The sequence below is a fragment of the Myodes glareolus genome, chromosome 7 (genome assembly GCF_982192425.1).
Source record: "Myodes glareolus chromosome 7, mMyoGla1.1, whole genome shotgun sequence".
NCBI classification, from domain to species: domain Eukaryota; kingdom Metazoa; phylum Chordata; class Mammalia; order Rodentia; family Cricetidae; genus Myodes; species Myodes glareolus.
In genome coordinates this window covers 57,065,381-57,087,977 of record NC_142032.1, presented here as the reverse complement: position 1 = coordinate 57,087,977, position 22,597 = coordinate 57,065,381, and the positions used below count along the sequence as shown (strand labels likewise).

The 22,597-nt window shown below is 49.8% G+C and overlaps 1 protein-coding gene across 1 annotated transcript; it reads right to left on the bottom strand.

Moving 5' to 3' along the window:
* Positions 1 to 79: 79 nt before the first annotated feature.
* On the bottom strand, positions 80 to 22,224 carry Dpp3 (dipeptidyl peptidase 3). Its single transcript, XM_048458492.3, has 18 exons — positions 22,107 to 22,224; positions 20,640 to 20,914; positions 19,295 to 19,384; positions 18,654 to 18,788; positions 17,860 to 17,934; positions 16,713 to 16,806; positions 14,207 to 14,337; positions 13,983 to 14,113; positions 13,850 to 13,908; positions 12,858 to 13,052; positions 12,625 to 12,737; positions 12,177 to 12,269; positions 10,836 to 10,898; positions 10,626 to 10,750; positions 10,397 to 10,517; positions 8,691 to 8,870; positions 3,048 to 3,210; positions 80 to 635 (listed from the first exon to the last, which is right to left on the bottom strand). The coding sequence occupies exons 2-18, from the start codon at positions 20,907 to 20,909 to the stop codon at positions 460 to 462; spliced, it is 2,214 nt and encodes a 737-aa protein (XP_048314449.3). The 5' UTR covers positions 20,910 to 20,914; positions 22,107 to 22,224; the 3' UTR covers positions 80 to 459.
* Between the last annotated feature and the right edge of the window lie 373 nt (positions 22,225 to 22,597).

The window sequence follows — 22,597 nt, the reverse complement described above, 5'->3', positions numbered from 1 at the left end:
GTGGACTGGAAGAAAAAGTGCGGTAGTATGCCCTCCCCAGGCTCTGACTCCAGAGGAAAAATCACACACACTGCAAAGATCATGGTTGTCTGTGGCATTTATTTTTCTGGCTATAAACGTAATACACGAAGAGCATTGGATTTGGTGAGAATGCTTTGAGCCCTGGCTCTGTCACATGCCACCTGCAGGCTTTAGGCCAGTCACTCCTCAGAACTGCCACTTTCCCACGTGGGAAACCGGAACTCCCTCCAAAGATGGCAGTGCAGATCAAGGAACTGAGGAAGTACTTGGTAAACTGGAAAGTGCTGATAAATGGAAGGGTTAGTATTACCACCCTCAGCTGAGGTAGCACCAGAGTCCGAGCTTCCGCCCCTCTCCCGACTCCTAATCACAAACACAATGCAGGGCCACTGACAGCCCTGGTTGGATGGGTGTGGGGAAGGGGATCACACCATCTTCTCAAGACTGGCCAGCTGGGGTCTCCTTGACCTGGTCCCTCCAGAATTGGGCATCTGCTGTGGCCAGCTGGGTAAGGACCTCCTCCAATTCAGGCCCATCTTCTGGAAAACGCTCACGGAAGGATCGGATGAGACCAGCAGCTGAGGCCTCATACTCTACAAGCTGTACTTCTGCGCCTGGGAGGAGATGGAGAGAAAACAGCAGCACCAAAAGATGTGATTAGGGAAGCAGAATCATCATTTCAGAGGTATGGGGCAGCGAGTCCTGACTGAGCTCGGTGGCACCAACTGCTCAACGTTTAGGTTAGTTATCTAATACAGGCATTAGAATAACCCGCGAGGAAGGCAGAACTACTGCAGCAGACTTGAATGAACTGCTATTTTCTTTCATCATTTCCTTAAGTCGAGTCTGGCATGGTAGTGCACACCATAACCCCAGTACTCACGGGGCTGAGGAAGGAAGATCATTAAATTTAAAGCTAGTCTAAAAGTCTCAACTAAACCAAACCAAACCCCAACAATCACTAACAAAAATGACTGATAACAGTGCCACGTCAGGGCTGGAGAGAGAGTTCAGGGATTAAAAGTGTTGCTCTTGCAGAGGATCCAGGCTGCTCTCAGCGTGGCCTCCAGAACCCACAGGGTGACTCACAACCATCCAGTCCCAGGAGATCCAGTGGCCTCCAGGGGTACTGCACACACATGGTGCACTTATATGCAAGCAAAGCACACATAAAACCTAAAGTCAATTTTTTTTAATATTTATTTATTTGTTTATTATGTATACAGTATTCTGTCTGCAGGCCAGAAGAGGACACCAGGCTTCATTACAGATGGTTGTGAGCCACCATATGGTTGCTGGGAATTGAACTCAGGACCTTTGGAAGAGCAGGCAATGCTCTTAACCGCTGAGCCATCTCTCCAGCCCCTAAAGTCAATTTTTAAGTGCTATATGAGATGACACAAATACAGTCCTTGGCCTCTTGAGACTCACAGTCCAGCAACTGCTTCACGTCTCGAACACGGCACGTTTCCCAGCTGTTCTAAGTCTCAGTGCCTTACAGGTAAAGTGGGGAACGAACGCAGTACCTCTTCCCTCAAGGTGTTGTGGTGATTACATATGCTGGAACACCAGCTGGGGGCTCAGTGAATGCTAGCGTCTCTGATCATCGTACCTGTGAGATGTGCCTGTCACAAGGCCCCTGGATTCTGGTGGCGAGCATCCCCTTTGTCACTCTCCAGCTGCTCTACCTCTGCACTGTGTGGTGTGGCATGTGACATGTAGCTCTGAGGTATACAGTAGCTAAGAGTGCAGGCTTCAGGCTAGCACGGCCCAAGTCCAAGTCCTGACTCTGCAACCCCTTAGCTGTGTGGTCTGAGGCATCTGTGTATGAGTATTTTAGTTCACAGATGAGAACTTCATTGGGCTTTGGTGGTTAATCCTTAAAAAGGTTCTTTTTTTCTTTTTTTTTTTCCAGTACTGGGGATGGAACCTAGGGCCTTATATGGCAGTGCAGAGCACACTGTCAGTGAGCTACAATCCCAGCCTATTGTGAAAATATTTCACCTAGTACTTGGGACCTCCAAGTCCTCCACCACCACCATCACCATCACTACCAACTACCAAAGTGTTAGGGGTAGAACCCAGGGACTACAGCATAGTGGGCAAAAGCTCTACCACAGCCCATATTCTAACTCACTACTACCTTTGAAAGGTCCAACCTACTCCTCAGGTCTGGTTTAAACACCACCACTTCCTCCCAAGAACTTTTCTGGAAATTCTAAAGATATTGATAGATCTTTATCCAAGTGTTCAAAGGACTATTAGTATCCTTCAAACATTCATTGACGTTTTCCTTGGGTGATCAGTATCTCCAAGTATTCTCATTCCTAATGGGCTCTGAACGGTTTCAGGAAATGGCTGGATCCCACCCATGGCACCATCCCTCAGTGGCCTCCCCTGGACTGAAAGATAAGAGACTGAAGGGGTTACTTTGTGCTGAGGGGCTGGAGACAGAATGTCTCAGGAAGGTGCCATTTAACAGGGACCTGACCAGCAAGAAGAACCAGACAGGCCCAGACCTGAGGGACATCATGCCAAGCTGTGGGAACAGCATGTACAAAGGCTACCAAGTAGGGTGGACTCAGCGTACTGGAGAGCAGGAAGGGCACACAAGGTACCAGCACCATGCAGTCAGGGTCAGGGATTCTAGAAACAGAGATGTCACTTGAGAAGGGGGGACTGAGGACATCTCCATCCTGAATGTTGTTGATTCCAATTTTCTTAGGTCCTACTTGGCCTGTATAGTCCTAGCTCACTGCCTGACTTTACCTCCTGCTAGGACCTTCCAGTTCCTCCAGGCTTTGGCCTGTCCTCCACAATCTCCCACTCTGTTAGCCTCCCTGAGACCTCTTGCTGCCTGCTTGACAACCAATGTCCATGTGTATGAGATGGAAAATGCCAAGATTCTGGGCCCAAGGCCTGTTAGAAAGAACATGGCGGAGAGGGAGTCATCCCTGAACCAGGAGAGTCATCCATTCTCTGGAAAGACTGCAGGGAGCTTCAGCAATGACTGCAACATCTGTTACCTTCAAGGCGAGTGTTGGGCTGAACAATAAGCTTCCGGGATTCTTTGCGCAGCAGTACTGTGTCCCTGAGGGTGAGGAAGCACTCTGGGGGTGCATCAGTGACCGTAGCATACCCCTCGTACAGGGCCCGTCCTGCAACCACATCCCCGGTGGACTTCAGCACCTGTAAGGAGGAGGAATTAAGTGCCTAGGGTTCCATAACACTTGACCAGGGAGCATGGCCAGGTGCACCTAGCTCTGGATAGGATGTGCTACGATTTGTCTTCTACAAAATTTCAGTGCTAAAACCTAATGACCTTGTTGGGTGTATGGCACACTCCTATAAGCCCAGAACTTGGAAGGTAGAGACAGGAAGACCAAGAGTTTAAGGTTATCCTGGGCAACATAGGGAGTACAGCCTGAGCTACATAAGACTGTCTCAAAAACAAATAAACAGGGGCTGGAGAGATGGCTCAGTGGTTAAGAGCATTGCCTGCTCTTCCAAAGGTCCCGAGTTCAATTCCCAGCAACCACATGGTGGCTCACAACCATCTGTAATGAGGTCTGGTGCCCTCTTCTGGCCTTCAGGCATACACACAGAAAGAATATTGTATATACAATAAATAAATAAATAGATATTTTAAAAAAAACAAATAAACAAACATCCTAGATGGCTATTCCAACCCCAACCCCTTTTATAGACAGAATCTCACTATGTAGACCATGCCAGACTTGAATTCACCAAAGAATCGCCTGCTTGTTTTCTTCATGTTGAGATTACAGGTATGAGGCAGACTATCTGACAATAGTTTTCTTAGGACCAGTGTATACTAAGAAGTCGGGCTTTGAAGTTGAAGAGATAGCTCAGTGTGTAAGAACGAGAAACCTGAGTTTAAATCCTCAGCACCCATGCAAACAGCTGGGCAATGACGCAGGGGCCTGTAATCTCAGTGCTGGGGTAGGGGAGACAGGAGCGTTCCTGGGTCTTGCTGGCTGCATTCCTTGCTTCAGGCTCAGTGAGGGACCCTGCTTCAGGGGAACATGGCAGAGAGCGATGGAGCAGGACACACCCACGTGTATGCCACACATACACTACACTCATACACATACACATACACATACACACACACACACACACACCCCAAAAGTTAATTTAAATGAAAAATAAAAGAGGTGGAACTTTTAAAAGTGTTCAGGCTCCTTCTCTGTGGGTGGGATTAAGGCCACGTGGCGGCAGCTGTGGAAACAAAGACATCATTACTTTGTCTCCTCATAATCTCCCCATGCTCTTGAGCATCGTTCTATCAGACTTCCTCACTCTTGTGGACACTGCTCAGTTCTCTTTTAACCCTTCTCTCAGTAAGCTTCAGATACAGCTTAGTGATATAGTACTTGCCTAGTAAAACTGAAGTCTGAGGCTGGGCGGTGGTGGCGCACGCCTTTAATCCCAGCACTTGGGAGGCAAAGGCAGGTGGACCTTTGTGAGTTCGTGGCCAGCCTGGTCTACAAGAGCTAGTTCCAGGACAGGCTCCAGGCTCAAAGCTACAGAGAAACCCTGTCTTGAAAAACAAAACAAACCAAACAAACAAACAAAGTCTGAAGTTGAATTCTCTAGTCTTGCCCCCCAACATTTCTTTCTCCTCAGTGTTTTATTTCTGCTCTTCAGTTAGATCTACCACCTGTCCTTTCTATGAGCCCTCCCCTGTTTATCCCACTGGTTATCTAGTTTGCTTCAAGGAAATCTACTTAGCTTAGATCACCTCTTGGTGACATATTCTGGCCAACAGGCCAGACCTGGGCAGCTCGTGCTGGGGAGTTAGTGCCATGGGTGCCAAGGGAGGCAGCAATATCAGGAGTGACTCGGGCAGGCACAGTCCACAGGAACAGGTTCTAATATCCTCAGTGGATAACAAAACCCGAATGTTCAAGTCTCTAATCCAAAATGCTGTGCTTTATGTGGTTAATCTCCACACATCTGCTGGTATAGTACATTTTAAATCACATTTACATTTCTTACAAACTTTAAAGATTTATTTGTGTGTATGTGTTTGGTGTGTGCAGAGAAAGCCAGAGCATCCTGCTCTATCACCCGCCACCATAGTCCCTTGAAACGGGGTCTCTCACTAGACCTGGAGCTGGGCTAGCAGCCAACAAGCTCAATGATCCTATCTCTGCCCCTCACAGTACTAGGGTTACAGGCACTGGCTTTTTACATAGGTTCTGGGGATTTGAACTCAGGCCCTTATGCTCATGCAGCAAGCATATTTACCCACTGAGCCATATCTTCAGCCCTACCTCTTTTGCTTTTGAGACTGAACCTATATAGGCCACGCAGGTTGGCCTCAAACTGTGAAGGAAGACACTTAACTCCTGACCTTCCAGCCTCTACTCCTGAGTGCTCGGATCACAGGTAGGAGCCAACACTTTCATACAATGCTGAGGACACGACCCAGGGCTTCATATACACTAGGCAAGCACTCTACCAACTGCGCTATAGTCCCGAGACAATTCAGTGCTATGTAATTAGTTCTTATTCTGTTCTGTTTAGGGAAAGGTAAGAAAAAATATTGTGCATGTCCAGTAGATATGAGATGATTCTCTTGAATACTTTTTTGTGTGTGCATTCGGTTGAACTTATGGATGTGGAACTAACTGGTGAATACAGAAATCGACTACAAGCTGAGCAGTGGTGGTGCGCGCTTTTAATCCCAGCATTCAGGAAGCAGAGGAAGGTGGATCTCTGTGAGTTCGAGGTCACTCTGGTCTATGAGAGTCAGTTCCAGGACAGCCAAGGCTACAGAGAAACCCTGTTTTGAACCCCCCCACACACACACAAAAAAAAAAGGAAAAAGAAAGAAAGAAAAAAAAAAGGAATCAGACTACAGGAATAACAGGAAGTGGGAGGTCCCTGGGTAAAATGAAGTCCATGCCATGCCTGAATGTGGGGCACTCAGCTCTGGCCAGTTAGTCACACAGGCATTGAAGCCACTGTTGCCAGACCTCCGGAGAAGTCATAAATACAGTTCACACCTAGCCTTTGTCAAGACCAGCAGGAGAAAACATGGCTGATACAACACAGCTGCATCAGAGACGACTTCACGTAGTCTCTGTGAAACACTGCCGAGGAACCTGAACATACGCTGCCAGATTCCCCCTGGACAGACCCAGCTGGGTCGCTCGTGGTGGCAACACCTTTATCCCTTCACTAGAGAGAAAGAAGGGCAGTCTCTGAGCTGGGGGACAGCCAGGGCTACACAGTGGCTCAGTCTCTAGAAGGGGCTGCTTTCGGTCTTGCCTAGGAGCTGATGGATTTGATTCCTACACTTAACAGCTCCTTTTTGCCACTTGCAGCAAAAATCTTCAGTTGTAAAGACGGTGCAGTGAGCTCCCAGAAGCTATCAGGATGGCTTCTCTTCTCGCCAGCTTCATAACTGGCCCATTTCTACTAACTAGATTCCAGTCCCACCTAGGTCTTACTAGCGTTGCCAACAATGCCCCTTCCTGCCCTAGGACCCCCCAATGACATTGCTTTTCATGGCTTCTATCCTAATTGATTTCTGGGTACTGAAGGAACGAAACCCAGGGTCTCACATATATTAAGCACATATACTACCTCCAGTCCCTAATTTAATTTTAACTTTACAAGCATGTGCTTTAGCTGGGTACAGCGATACACAGCTATAATCTCATATTTGGGAGGCAGAGGCAGAAGGATGACACAAGTTCAAGGCTAGCCTGGTCCACATAGTAAGTTCAAAGCTAGCCTGGTCTACATAGTGAGTTCAAGGCTAGACTGGTCCACATAGTGAGTTCTAGGCCACTCAGGGATATACACCTATGACCCTGACCCAAAAAATTAAAAACAAAAAACTAAAATCAACAAATAGGGCAGGTGGGGTAGCTCAGCAGATAAACACAATTGTCACACAAGCCCGACTTTAGTTTGGCCCCCAAAAATCTACATAAAAGTACAAGAGAATCAATTCACAAATCATCTCTGCCCTCCATACACACACTGTAGCTCATGCACAACTCCTCAATATCACACATAAGTTTTTGTCTGTTTTTGTATTTTTCAAGACAGGTCTCACTGTGTAGCCTTGGATGTCCTGGAACAACTCATTTTGTAGACTATGCTGGCCTTGAACTTGGAGATCTGCCTGCCTCTGTCTCCCACATAGACACAAAAATTTAAAAACAAAATCACCCCAAACTCCCATGCTTTAGTGAAAGATTCTTTAGATCCTTCCTGGAAACAGATGGGTATACAATCAGAGATACTTTGATCCTAATTCAACGACTCATAAATCTACAATTCATGAAATATAAATTGCTAAAAATATTCAATATGTTCCTATGTTTCCTTGTAGAAAGTACCATACCATAAAGACGGGTTTCTCAGGGGCTGGAGAGATGGGTCAGTAGTTAAGAGCATTGGCTGCTCTTCCAGAGGACCCAGGTTCGATTTTCAGAACCCACATGCTGGCTCACAACTGTTGTAGAAAATTATTTTAAGATGTGTTACATTTGTTTATGCTGTGAATATTTGTTTAATGATGCAAAGATGTGTTGCATTCTTTCATGTTGTATTTATTTAACTCTGTGAAGCTGTGATTCTTTGCCTAAAACACCTGTCGGCCTAATAAAGAGCTGAATGGTCAATAGCAAGGCAGGAGAAAGAATACGTGGGGCTGTCAGGCAGATAGAATAAATAGGAGGAATCTGGGAAGAGTGAGAGAAGGAAGAAGACTCCAGGGGTCAGTCACCCAGCTACACAGCAAGCCACGGGGTAAGAAGTACAGAAATGTGCATAGGATAAAGAGAAAAGCAAAAGGCAGATGGGATAATTTAAATTAAGAAAAGCTGGCTAGCCAGGTGGTGGTGTCGCACACCTGTAGTCCCAGCACTCAGAAGGCAGAGGTAGGCAGATCTCTGTGAATTCAAGGCCAGCCTGGTCTACAGAGCAAGTTCCAGGATAGGCTCCAAAGCTACAGAAACCCTGTCTCAAAAAAAGAAGAAGAAAAAAAGAAAAGATGGCTAAAAATAAGACAAGCTAAGGCCAGGCATTTATAAGAATAAGCCTCTGTGTATTTATTTGGGAACTGGGTGGCAGGCCCCCTAAAGAGTCAAAGAGTAAAAATAACCAACTGCAACCAGGTGGTGGTGACAGACATCTTTAATTCCAGCACTCAGGAGGCAGAGGCAGATGCAGCTATGTGAGTTCAAGGTCAGCCTGGTTTAAGGAGCGAACTCCAGGACAGGCTCCAAAGCTACACAGAGAAACCATGTCTCAAAAAACCAAACAAACAAACAAAAACCCAACTGCACACAACTGTCTATAACTCCAGTTCCAGGGGAATCAATGCCCTCTTCTGGCCTATGCAAGCATCTGGCCTTTCCTTCCCAATCTTTCTCACCATCGCACCCAGCAAGCAGTGTTAGCACAATACAGCTCTCTGCCATGATCTGAAGCATCCTATTGCATTCATGAATGAATGTCTGCATTCCTTCATGACCGTGTGAGAAACTGCTCATAGCTTATTATCAGTCATGAGAAAGACTTGCTGGATGAAGGGACCGGCCAGGAGGTTAAGAGGTATTGACAGGATGAGAGGGAGGGACGGAGAAGAGGTTGGAGGTGGCCAAGGTGAGACTTTCACTTACCTGGAGTCTCCGTAGGAACCGCTCCAAAGCAGGTTTGCCCACTGACCGGATCTTGCTGCGGTCTAGGTGGACACGGGCATCCGGGCGCCCATCAGAGCCTGTGGTGGGAGTGACGGTAACAAGTCCTTCGCCAGCCTCCAGCAAAACCCTCAGGATCACGAACCGGGCCTGCATGTGGGCCTGCCAAGGCCGAGGGAAAGAGGTCACGTGTGGCCCGTGTCTGGCGCTGGATGCAAAGCTTGTTAACGTGTTCAATAAAGCTGTCAGTTGTCACTGCCCATGTAGTCTCTCTTTACCCTTTCTGCCCACTCCTCTCTCCTCAAGTTCTTCCTTTCTTCCTCCCAGCCTGTTCACCGGGGCTGGCTGTGAGAGCAGAGCCTGGTGCCCTATGCCCCCTCACCACCTGCCACAGCTCTTAATGCTCCAGACAGCAGTCATTCCTGGGGTCCCCTCACTACAAAGACCCTGAGGACTCTCCCAATCTTTGTTTTTGTTTTGTTTGAGACAGGGCTTCTCTGTGTAGCCTTGGCTGTGCTCCATCGGTAGACCAGGCTGGCCTCGAACTCACTCAGATCTGCCTGCCTCTGCCTCCCAAGTGCTAGGATTAAAGACATGTGCCACCACTGGCTGGCTCTTTCCCAATCTTTTTTGTGCTCAACAATGGAACCAAATAGACATCATTATCCCCACTTCTACACATGACAAGACATTGAGGCCCAGAGAGGTGAAGTGACTGGTTCAAGGTTACACAGCTGCTAACGGAACAGTGAGGAGTCAGACCTCAGTCCAGACTCCAAACATGTTTTCCTTTATTTGGGTGTGTATGTGCGCACACATAATTTTCTTTGTATGTTTCCTTTTTAAAAAACTTGCCTCAATTTCCTTTTATATGCATGGGTGTTTTGCTTACATGTATGTGTACCACATGCATGCAGTATCTGTGGAATCCAGGAAATGCTGGATTCCTTGGAAATGGAGTTACAGACAATTCTTATCTGCCATGTAGGTGCTGGGAATTGAACCCAGGTCCTCTGGAAGAACATCCAGTGCTCGTAATCACAGAGCCATCTCTCCAGCCCTCTTTTCTCTTTTGTGATGGGGTCTTGTTATGCTGCCCAGGCGTCTCAGGAACTCGTGGGTTCAAGTAAACCTCCTGTCTGACTCCCCCAGTGACTGCAAGGTTTACAGCACCCACCTTGGATGACATGCATGGCCTTCCCAAACTGTATTTACTTCATTTTGTTAAAAAAATAAAAAGGCCTGCAATCTGGCTTGATGGATAAAGCACTTGCCAAGCAAGCCTGAGAACTCGAGTTTGACTCCCAGGACTCACACACTGGAAGGAGAGAACTATATCTATACAAAAATAATAAATTTAAAAAAAAATTAAATCACTATTGATTACCATAGTTTCAAACTATATGTTGATCAGGTGTGGTGGCAGAGGAAGGTGGCTGCGTTCACGACCAGTCTGCTCTACAGAGAGACTTACAGGACAGCCAGGTCACACAGAGTAACCCTTTCTTGAAAAACACAAAACAAATCGGATCCTGACTCTGGCAGAAGTGATGCGGCTTGTCCCACCAACAGTAGAGTCTGGGGTTACAGTTCCTCTGCATTTGTCCCATCCCTGCACCCAGAATCCTGACTATGGCCACACGGCAAGCTCCCTCTCTATCCTGAAGGTGGCTCCTTGCCAGTCCCACCTGTCGCCAGTTGGCCGCTTCTGGAGTGTAGAACTCCAAAGCCAACAGCCCAGCCCGAACCATGTTGAGCCAGTTCACGTAGATTACGTCTTCTGCGTCAGCTCCCTCAAAGCCAAAGATCCTGGTGGGTGGGGGGACAGGGATGATCCGATTAGCCCTATGCTCCAACACCTGCAGAGCTGCCCAGTCTGGGGACTTGGCCACCACCCCTCCAGCCCACTGTTCCTACTCCAGCACTTGGGGGTTGAGGCAGAGGTAGAGGCCCACACTCTCGGCCCGGCATTCTTCGTAGCTGGAGGCAATGGTGCTGAATTTGCTATCCCATGTCTCTCCACTTCGGTACCAGCTCTGAATCTAGAAGGAGGACCCAGGACCCAGGAGTCAGGCCCCGCCTGTGTCCCCCCTCCCAGCAGCCTGGCTCCATAGATGATCTCCTCACCTGCTCCCCAGTCTCTGGGTTGATCACTGTATCTTGGTCAAAGTTGAACGCACCTTTCTCATCCTGTAGAAGAAGGGTCATGAATGTGGGGTGGGCTAGGGGACGGTGTCCCCTGGGCAGAATCTAAGTAGCTCAGAAAGATAAGGAAAGGAACAGTCAGGCAGAACCCCTAATGCCTGTGACCCTCAGCTCTGTGGTGCCAACAACCTCCTCAGGTCCCTCAGCACTAGAGGAACCACCTACTGACTTCACTGTACAGAGAGGAAAACGGGAGGGACAAGGGAAGGACCACCTGAAATTGTCTGTGAACCCAGACTCTCCAGACCTGTGTAGGAGACACCCCGATGGGTAGGCCAAAGAGCCTGTCTGCTTCTCCCCATGTGTCATGGCCCCAACACTCATGCTGCCAGCACGACACCCCCCTCCACCTGCCATATGCCAAGTGTTTTTCATAATATCACACATTTAATCCTCACAGTCACCTCCTAGGGGAGGCTCTATCATCACCACACACCACAGGTGGGAAACAGGCTCAGAAATCAAGAACCTCTCTGCCTCCAAATATTCATCCATGCTTGCTAAAACCCTACTGTGCCAGGGCCACGCTTCACCTTCTCTTTTCCTTCACTTTAGTTCATGTGATGGTGTACAGGTGGGTCCACTGAGGCCCAACCAGAAGAAAAGTATTTAAAAACATGGCCTGAGTAAGGACTGGATGGGACACCATGCTTGGCTGCTGCCCCTTCAGAGGCTTTCTAAATTCTCTTGACTTACCAGGTCCAGCGCCAGCCCTCCCTCATCTAAGGAGGAAGCCCCACCAATGGGAACAGGCCCAACCCAGAACCCTGACCTCACTTGTGGTCCTTACCCTCCTCTGGTTGTTTGGCTATGTGGCTCCACACTGGGAGCCCACAAGTTTCCTTAGCCTGCTGGAGAGACTTTCTGTGTTCACCCTTTCTGTGTTCCTTAAGTGAAAGTCAAGGGCTCCAGGCACTGTGGCCAATGGGGAAAGAGAAGCGCTCCGGGGAGACAGCTCCTTAAGTAGGAAACAGCGCCAGGATCCCAGATGACTGAATGGGTAAAGAGGGCTCTCCAAGACAGTTCAGCTGGTGGCTGTTGACCAAGAGGGCCTACTGGGCTCAGGCTGCGGAAGCTCCCCTCTCAGGGGCCCCTAGACAGAGACCAGGAAGGGCCGGGCTCTGCTGCTGCTGTGCAACGCTTTCTCACTCTGCACCATGAGCCTGGACTTTCCCAGATATTGAAGGGAGCCATGTAGCCCCAGAAATGAACAGCTTTACTCAGGGTGGGACAGGTCAAGCGGCCCCTGCTGGCCCTTCTTACCTGCACAAAGAGCTTGCCGCTGCCATGGCCCAACAGCTCATGCAACCCCACCTGCACGTCAAAGGACGGCCCCTTCCAGCGGATATACAGGTCCTGTCGAGACAAGGACCCACAGATCACCATTTCTCCGTGGGCACATGGCACAGAAGGCTTCTCAGCAAAGCTGAGGCCCATGTGGGGAATGTGCTTTCTGGGAAGCCATGCTTAAACCATTCCATACACGTGGAGCAGCCCAATCGCAACCACACAAGGACCCAGGAGGAGGGACTGCCTCCACGGTGTGAAGGAATGGAAGCTCCTCTGTGACAAACCGTCATGTGCCAGGCAAGTGGCTAGGCCAGGACCAAAGCTGGACTCAGACCTTACCACAGTGTTGGTTCATATGCCTTCCCAGACTCAATACAGCCAGGTACAGTCTGGCCCGAAGCCTCAGGCAACCAGTGCCTACCTTGTCCTCTTCCTCCAAGAATGTGAGTTTCTCCCGCTTTGTGGCATAGGCCACAGCCAACACATTCCCAAGAGACACATTCTTAAAGCCTTCTGTCTGTCTCAGGTCGTCATCTAGAAGATAAGGAAGAGAGGGAAGGGCGGAGGTCAAGGGGAGCTGACAGAAGGGGGAGGGGCAAAGGGGAGGAATATATGGGGACTTCCTTGAATTGGGAGGACATGAAGGGAGCTCACAGTTGGGGATGTTGATGCCGGCAGGGATACCAGAGCCAGCAAAGGTGAGGACATCCAGGGAGGTGAAGTCAGGAGTGAGGAACTTGTCCTTTTCAAAAGCAGGAGGCCAGGGTAGCTCCTTCAGCAGCTGCTCAGCACTCGCCACCAGCCGCTCAAACTTGGCACTCATGGCTTTGTTCACCATGGCTACGAAACCTGTTGGGAGGTGGGGCTGTGGTCTGGCAGCATCCTGGGATCCCACTGCACCCTACCCAGTTTCTCAGCCATCACATGTATGATAAACACTGCTGTGTGCAGCAGCGCTATGCAGGCTGCTGGGGACCACAAGGTCCCAGGTCCCAGGCAGGAAAGCTGCAGGCATGAGAATTCTTTCATGTTCCTATGACCTCAGCCTGAGCCTCCTATATACCGCTGGGACTTTCCTCTCCTGCCAGGCTAATCCCTGGCTTTAGCAACTCATTGTTCAGCCTCTCTCTACAGAATGGGGAGAAAGAGAGTAGGCAAAGACCAGTCTGAATCCTCCAGCAATGACCTGCCTGTGGGATGGGGACCGAGGCAGTCTGCCATCAGCTGGGGACGACGACTCCATCAGTCTCACACAAGAGGCACATCCACTCTTAACTGTTGGGCACATCAGTACACACAAGACTTCATGATGCTCAGAGGTCTGAACTCTTGACACCCACAGATCAGAAGGGCAAATCCAGGGTAAGAAATCATGTCTGTCTGTCTGTCTGTCTATCTAGAGCCTTGCCAGGTCAGGCACAAAAGGCAGCACAGCCAAATGATTCAGTCAGGGTAAATGGACTCAGCCATCACTATGGTAAAAGCCTCACGTTCTGGCTCAGTGAGACAATAGAGGCTAACTTTGTACTACACAATGCCAGGTCACTGCAAGTAAACTGGCCCAGGGCTGCTGTTTTACTTCTAGGAGAGAAGGACAGAACCCTGGAGGGAGTTCTACCCAACCTCCCCACTCCATGAGAAGTTACCTTCAAATTCTCCTCGGGAGCCAAAGGGGTCACGGTAGCTCTCAATGAAGCCAATGTAACTAGAGGAGAGAAGGGGGGAGATGGAGGAGATCTGGCAGAAGGCATGAAGGGGGAGCAAAGGCTGGCATCTCACCTCTCTACAATGGGGCCTTTGTCCTGAATCCAGAAGCGGGAGCCCCTCTTATGGGCCTCAATGGAGCCCTGGGTGAAGCTCTCCACGTACTGGGCCAGCATCTGCTCCTGGTGGCTGTTGGCCGCATATGTCTAGGGATAAAGAGCTCTGGTCGGCCTTGGACCATCCACCTTTGCTGCCCAGAGGGGTTGGAAGTAGCCCCCTCAGGCCCCAGCTAGACCTACCTTGGCTTTCTCCAAGTGTTCCACCACCTTCTGGAGGATGGGGGCATAGTCCCCCCGAGTGACCCGGAAATGGCTTCCCTGGAACTCATAGCTCTTCAGCTTGGAAGTCAATTCAGAGTCGAGAGCAGGGTCTAAGGAATGAGGAAACACTCAGGGAAAAGTCAGTATCGCACACCCCAGCAGGCTTTTCACTCTGGCCCACTAAGAACTTCAAAGTCTTCCCACTGCCAACAGAAATGAGGATCAATTCTCTTCTTCAAACATGCACATGTTCGGGGCTAGGGATGTGGCTCAGCTGATAGGGCGCTTGTGTGGCGCACACAAAGCCCCGGGATTGATATCTGGCACTGCATAACCTAAGCAAGAAGCACATCTGTAGTCCTGGCGTTTGGGAGGTGGAGACAGGAGCATCACACTGAGTTTAGACCAGCCTGAGCTAGAGTGGGGCTTGGAGTACCTGGCTCTGGTATGGTTCCAACCATCAAACCTGATGATCCTAGGTCCTCCATATGGTGAGAGGACAGAATCAACCTTTGTGGATCGTCCTCTGACTTCTATTCCAGGACATGTGTACACACGTTAAGTGTGAAAAAGACAAAAGAAATGAAGCTGCAAAACAGCCGGGTATGGTACTGGATACCTGCAACACCATTAGTTAGAAAGTAGACACGGGGAGAGGTCAACTCCCCGTTGATGTACCTGTGTCATCTCAGGTACACAGTGAGTCTAGGGTACCCTAAAGACTACAGAAGACCCTACCTCAAAAAACAAAACCTCCACAAAACCCCAATACTCCCTACATACACACCCCAAGAGTTATGCTGAGCCCAGTGGTGCACACCTGTAATCCCATCAGGCTAGCCTGAACTACAAAGTTAGGCTCTGTCCTAGAAGAATAATAACAGGACTAGAGATGGCTCAGGGGTTAAGAGTCCATATTGCTCTTGCAGGACAGTGATGGTGCATGCCTTTGATCGCAGCACTGGGAAGGCTGGGGCAGGCAGATCTGAATTTAAAGCCAGCCTGGAGTAAGTTCTAGGATAGCCAGAGCTACACAGAGAAACCCTGTCTTGAAAAAAAACAAACAAATGAACAAGAGTATATATACTGCTCTTGCAGAAGGCCCAGGTCCAGTTCCAGCACCCGTAACAGCGTCTCACAGCTATCTGTAACTCCAGCCATGGGATCTGACACCACCCTCTCCTGGCCTCCGCAAGCACCTACACAGAAACTCACACAGGCACACACACTATACACACAAAAGAAATACTCAAAAAGAAAAAAAGAAAGAAATCTTTGAAAAAAATAAAAGGCCAGTTTTTCAGTACTTGAAATAGAATCCAAGGCCTGAAACATGTTAGGCCAGGGCTCTACCCACAATCCACATTCCTAGCCCCCAAGCCACTCTTGGTCACCGTCCTGCCCTACAACCTGTGCTGTTGGCATGTTCCAGCTTCTCCGTCATCGTGATCCCCCGTTTCCCAGACCTGTGTCCCTTTCCTCTCTTTCTTTTTAAAGATTTGTTTTTATTTTGTGTATATGTACAAATGCCTGCATATATGTATGTGCAACACATTCGTGCTTGGTACCTAGGAAGTCAGAGGGAGTGTTGGGCGCTCTGAACCTAGAGTTATAGCTAGCCTGAGGTGGGTGCTGGGAACCTAACACAGGTCCTCTAGAAGAGCAGGGAGAACTCTAAACTGCTGAGCCATCTCTCTGGCTGATGTGTTCTTTCTTTTTGAGTCAAAATAGACCTCGTACTGTTCCTTAAACTTTTCCATTACCCTGTGGGGGCTCATACTTCCCTCTATCTGGAGTGTACATGGTACATCCACTCACTGGGTACCCCACTGTCCCACACTGAGGACCTGAGTACCAGCAAGCACCAGACATTGGGAAAGACGATAACAGAAGCACACAGTCCATCCTAGCGGGGGGCTTGTCATTACAACACAGATGACCAACTAGAAAGCTACTGGGAATGTTGGGAAAGGTGCCATCCACCTGCAGCTGTGGGATGAGGAGGGGCCGGCTAGGTAAAGATGGGCTGGGCTAGAAGCTGTTCTGAGCAGGAAGTAGGCAACACACTGCATGAAGACGTAGTGATGGGATGTAGGAATCAGAAGCTGGAGAACGTGACTAAAGCAGATGCTGGAGGCCAGGGATGTGGATGGGTAAAAAACAGCTAGCGAAGGGCCGCACACAGGCCTAAATATAGTTGCTCTCCTTGCTTGTAACAGGTCCCCACTGCTGCCACTCCTGTCTGAGTGACCGAGGAGATGCTGATCTTGCTCTGGGGTGGGCTTGAGACCAGGTAGACCCAATCAGAGCCCTGTCTCTTGTCCACTTGCATGGACTGGTTCACATTAATACAGGACTTCAGAAAGATCGAGAGCCACTTTTCTGCTGTATGAAGAAACAACTGGAACCAAAGGACTCTTTGTGCTGGAGGAGCTGGGCTGCTGCCCCAAGATGGTTGACAGCAGACATTAGGGCCCGAGCGCACCTGTGTTCAGTACTGAAGCCAGTCGCACCTCATAGTGGGACTTCCCTTCCTGGTCGACCACCTTGAAGAGCCGTGTGTTGTACGCACTGAGGTTCTGGAAAAAACAGGAGGATTTGAGGAATGTGAGATCAGGGAGACTTGAGGGAATGGAGGAGCGGCCATTCCATGGACAAAGTGAGGCAAAGTAGGGGCTTCTCTGAGGGATCTTCCCAAGCCTACAGGAGAAGGCAGGCCAGCCGGCCAGGGAAGACCGTCATGCTGGGCTTCACACATCAAACGCTAACCTAGAAAGAATATTGAGCAGTGCGCGCCTTTAATCCTAGCATTCAGGAGGCAGAGGCAGGTAGATCGCCGTGTTCAAGGCCAGTCTGGTCTGCAGAGTGAGACCGTGCTTGCCTCAAAAAACTAAACTAAAATAATATACTGGGACTGAGAGATGGCTCAGCAGTTACAAGTGCTTACTGCGTTGCTTTTGCAGAGGACCCAGGTTTGGTTCCCAGCACCTACATGGTGGCTCATAACCATCTCTAACTCCAGTCCCAGGGCTCCTGAATAAAGGTGGCACACATTACACACATTCAGGTGTGCACACACGTTCTCTCTCTCTCTCTCTCTCTCTCTCTCTCTCTCTCACACACACACACAGAGTTCCACACATGTGGCACAGTGCTTATGTGGAGGTCTCAGAATAATTTCAGGAATTAGTTCTCTCCTTCCACATCTAGACAGCAGAGGAGCAAACTCATGTCACTGGGCTCACTGGCAAGCACCTTCACCCACTGAGCCACTCACCAGCCCCAGGAGCGATAACTTTCACTAAGCACCGACTCGACTCTGTGAGGCACAAAGCCACCTCAGCTACCTCTTAGCTGTGTGTGATGGAATTGGGAAACATCAACATAGCTGGCAAGGGGCTGAGGGACACAGGCCCCAAGAGCCCCATCTTGGAAGTGTGGGAATGGCCGGGGTGGATGCATCCTGGTACGTGTGTAACATCTTTGTCTTCCTGATTGGCATAGGCTTATCTCACACACAAAGATTCCTTCAGTCTTTTACACCTCAAGGACCCCAGAACAGGTGCCCCTGGTGAAGGGGTAGGGACAAGGGGCCCCATCAAACTAGTGTCCCAAATTGCCAATTCCCAAACCTGAGAGTCCAGGAAGCCCTGGGCCAGCTTAGCATCTTCCATGGTACAATTCCCAGAGAAATAGGTGGTGACTCCCTGTGGGGGAAAGAGATGGTGGGAAAAGGGGTGAGTGGGCAGACATGTGGGTGGAGTTACTGAGGGCACGGTGGAACCCTATATGGCAGCTGATGGCTTCCTTGCTAGGCTCTCTGCATCCCCTCCCAGCACCTCCACCCTGTCCATCTAAGTCCAGGGAAAGAGCTGTAAACTGGATTATCAGCTTGGGACATTTTTTTTAAGTTTTTTTCCCTGTGAGACACAGGATCTCACTATGCAGCCCACATTGGCCTCACACTCACAACCATCCTGCCTCAGCCTCCTGAGGGCTGGGATTACAGGTTTGTGCCACCATGCCTAACTCAGTCTTTCCTCCAGCTCCACCCCTACCCATCCTCGCTAGCTGGCCCACCCCTAAGGCTTGTCATATCCTCTTCCCAAGCAGCCCGAGCAATCCCTAGAGGCAGGGTCCCTGGAGCCCCCACATCATTCCCTCCTAGACTCCCTTCTCCCAGTTCTTTTCTCCTTTCCTCTTCGTGCACCTACATCCTGGCAGGACAGACCTGGAAGAACATTCTGGAAACATTCCATACAGTTCTCTTCCCATTACAGATAACAAGCAAGCCTGTGGTGCCAAGTGGCTTCAGCTAGAGAACAGAGGAAGAGCACCCTGCCTTCCATCAGCTGCCCTTCCACACATACCAAGCAGCCTCAAGGATGCCCTCCAGTCTACCAGGCTCTTGGATGGTGGGACTCACCTCATTCCCCAGCCCTAGGTGTCGAAGTCTTGGGTCCAGGGAGAACATGAGCTCCCCACAGATCTGCCAGAGTTCCCTAACTTCTGGCTGCTGCTGAGCAGCCTTACTGCCCAGGATCACACGTTCCAACTTTTCCTACAAGGAAATAGGAAGTCACTGGCCTGGTCACATGCCCTGCAAACCTCCAGGACCTCCCTCTACTTGAACCTAAGACCCCAGAGTATAGCCCAGGGAGCAGCAGCAGCAGCAAACACTGAGAAGAGCTGAGCCTCAGGTACCACAGACCGGCTCAGTTAGACATTGCATTGAACATCACCAGACCGCTGATACAGACATTCACATCTGAGGAACACCAGTGCATGGGCTCCACCTACTCCCAGTGATGACCAGCGGGCACCTAACAGCTCACATTTACACACCTGCCCTTGAGTGACTCTCAGATCAGCAGTCTGAAAGGGTTGTACTTTTCCTTCGTGTGTGTGTCTGCAGCACTTGGGGATGCTGAGTGACACTCATGTCACAGTGTCCCATTGACAGTGTTATGACTTGAGTCTTCCTTCACCTTTGACTCCAACCAGAGCCCCTTTTACATTCTCCAACCACAGCCCACCTCTGCCACCTTGCCACCCTCCCCAACTCACCTTAGGCAGGTTAGGAACAAACTTGGTGTCACCGAAGGACTTATAGTTGCCCATGTTGGAGTAGACCCCTGCAGCATAGACCAGGAATGCCTGGGGAGTGGAGGCACAACACAGTGTCAAACACCCGAGAAGCACCACTCCCTTTCGCTTTCAGGAAGATGTCAGCTTGAGACCAGAACACCAGGGCACACCAGTGTGGAGGAGGCTGGGAAATCTCAGGGCAGAACCCTGATCCTAGGAGGCCCCAGTCTGGCCCAAGCTGTTGCTGCAGATCAATTTTCACACCCACCCCAGTATGTGGCCAAACTGGTTTCAGCAGCAACCTCACACCTGGTGACAGCACAGACATAACAACAAGCATCGGGTTCAGTATGGACCCTGTTTGGGGGCTGGAGAGATGGCTCAGTAATTAAGAGCGCTTCCAAAGGACCCAAGTTCGGTTCCCAGCACCTATATCAGGTGGATAAAATACCTCTTGCTTCTGTGGGTACTTATAACTCAACACACACACACTTAAATAAATATTTGTAAAAGAGATAGAGAGATCCTGTTTCAAAGGAGTAACTTTCTAGATGTTCCACAACTGCACAGATGCACACAAGACTGTCATTTTACATTTTAAAAAAGTAAATTAAATAAATATACCATGCACATACAAGTATCAGTATCCAACACACTGACACGGAATGGAAAAGGACTAGCCACAGTAGCTACCTCTGGAGAGACAATGAGCATATGTGACTTTTGTGCTTTGGATGTTTCTGAACCGCTGTAATGCACTAAGAATTAGTGTGTTATTTGGCTAATACATCTACAGACAAGTAGGGGACAAATAGGACATCCTCCCCAGCTTCCTCACTATGCAGAAGAGTAACTCAAACTTCCTGATTTATACCCAGGCTGCCTTTCTGTCTTCTCAATATCAGCTGTGAATTCCTTTGTACAATCACTGCAGACTGCTGAGAACTATGGTACCTAGGCTGGTCTCAAACTCACAACAATCTTCCCACCTCAGCCTCTAGAGTGCTGGAATTAATGGCATGTGCCATTATGCTTGGCTTGGCTTCCTCTTGAACCAGGCACTGTTCTAAGTAGGTCACCACAATATATGTGCATACCATGTGCATTCATGTACAGACCATGCAAAGACCATGTGCATATTCTACAGATGACAAGTTTGAGGCTTCAGGTAGGTGTGCATGTGAGCATGCATGCGTGTGTGCATTTCAACCCGCAACCATTAGTCTAATCCTCTATCTAGCTGGAGAGAGAGATCTGTGCCCCTTGGTTCTTCACACCCTTCTAGAAGCCCCTCAGAAAACCAGGCTTGCCTGTGAGAACCGACCTGGTACTCTTCTTCAGTAAGGCCCTCAGCCAGGGCATGTTGGCGCAGCTGGTCAGGGTCCTGAGCACGGAAGAGGCGGCTAAGCAGGGCATAGATGTAGGGGGCTTCAGGGGAGGTTTGGAGCAGCACAGCCAGGCCTCCGTACCAAGCAGCCCTGGACAGGTGATGGGCATAAAGGCGCTCTGTGGGTGACAGCAGACGGAAGGCCTCACGGCAGTCCAGGCTAGACACGCCGATGTCATTGGGCAGGATGTACTGGGTATCTGCCATGGGCCCTGCAAGGACACATCACAACCATCTCAGAGAACACATCATCTTCACATCTGAACTCTCGTGAATTAACTTCTTCCACCCAAAAGCCCAGGAGGGAGCAATCCACTAGCATGCATTCACCTGATAAACTGAAATTCAAAGACTCAAATACTTAGTGGGCCCGTTTGGGCCTGTGGCCTCTCAGACTTAAAGTCTGAATCCAACTACCTCATATTACAGATGGGGAAACTGAGGCTCAAAGATAACAAAGACTTTTTCCTAATGATACAGAGGAGGAATCAGCAGGAAAAACCATCATTGCTAGACTCACAGCCAGGTCACTCCCAGTCGAACCTCCACCCTCTCAGGAATCCTGGCCTCTTGGTCTAGAACTCCCATCTCCAGCCCATCACCACTGACAAAGGCCAGGTGTCTGGCTTCCTATCACTCCTGCTCCAATCTGCTCCAGCAAAGAGTTCTAAAACCCAAGTCAGCCACTTCACTTTCCTGCACCTCTCTTTCCTCCTCTGTAAAACTGATATGAAGATGTCACCAAGCTCAACAGCTGGGTATGCAAATTAGAAGAGGCCACCTCCGGAGGCAGGAATGTAACTCAGTCGGTAGTGTTTGCCTAGCCCTAGCGCTAACCAGGCCCTGGGTACAGTCCAAGGCCAGGCTAGGGTACTTGAAACCCTGTCAAAAACAAGTAAATCAAAAAGAGTAGTAATGTTTCTTGCATGCTTTTCCTTCCCAGAATCTGCCCCAAAGCTCCTCTCTTTTCTTCAGCCCTTCATTATCCTGCTTTCTTCTGTTGCTACGCCTGGGAAACTGTACAACGTCACAACCCATTTTCCAGATAGACCCTGACACTTGGAAAACAAGCAACTTATCCAAAGCTTTGCAGCCCAGATGGGACCCAGGGAATTCCCAATACACCACATTCTCCACGCCCCACCCCCGACTAAGCACGCGTTTCCACCCTCCCTGTTCCCCATGCGCGCAGCGCCGCCCCAACAACCCAGTCGACGGGGCTCGGAAAGGGGTGTTAACTCTTTACAGCCCGGAAACCCTTCTTGGCCCAAAAGCAGAGGGAGATTTGGAAGAGGCACTGAAGGATGGACAGAACGAGGATGATCTTGCGCGCACAGCCCGGCCACGCTCTGATCCCCTGAAGATGATACACCGTGACCCCAAAACCAGGGCGCCGCACCTCACCTGCTGCAGCTGCTCCGTTCGCAAACTCACTTCCTGCTTCCGGCTCCCCCCCCCATTCATGGGATTTTTACAAGCTCCGCCCCCACCAACCAATTGTCTGGCCTCTGGGATAGATGGGCGGCGACTCCAGCCAGTACACGAGCCGAGGACAGTACCTCCCTCATCTACTCCCCGCCCCCGGCCGCTATGGGTGGTGCTTGCTTAGAAGGGCCCTGAGGCCTTGGCCTTTTGTCCGCTGGCCACGATCGCTGGGAGGAGTGGCGAATGGGGGAAGTGGTTTGGTGTCTCGGTAACCCACGTGGCTGCTGCCTGGTGCAAACCGAGGGAACTGACAAGGTCCCCAAACCCAGGGTCCCTATACATCGGTAGCCTCCACCCACATGTAGCTGGAAACTGTGGTCTCTTTGGGGTTTCACCTCCAGTGTCACTCCTACCTGGGTTTAGCGGTTAGTAACAGGTATTCAGAGAAGAGCGTAGCAATGTGGATCCCC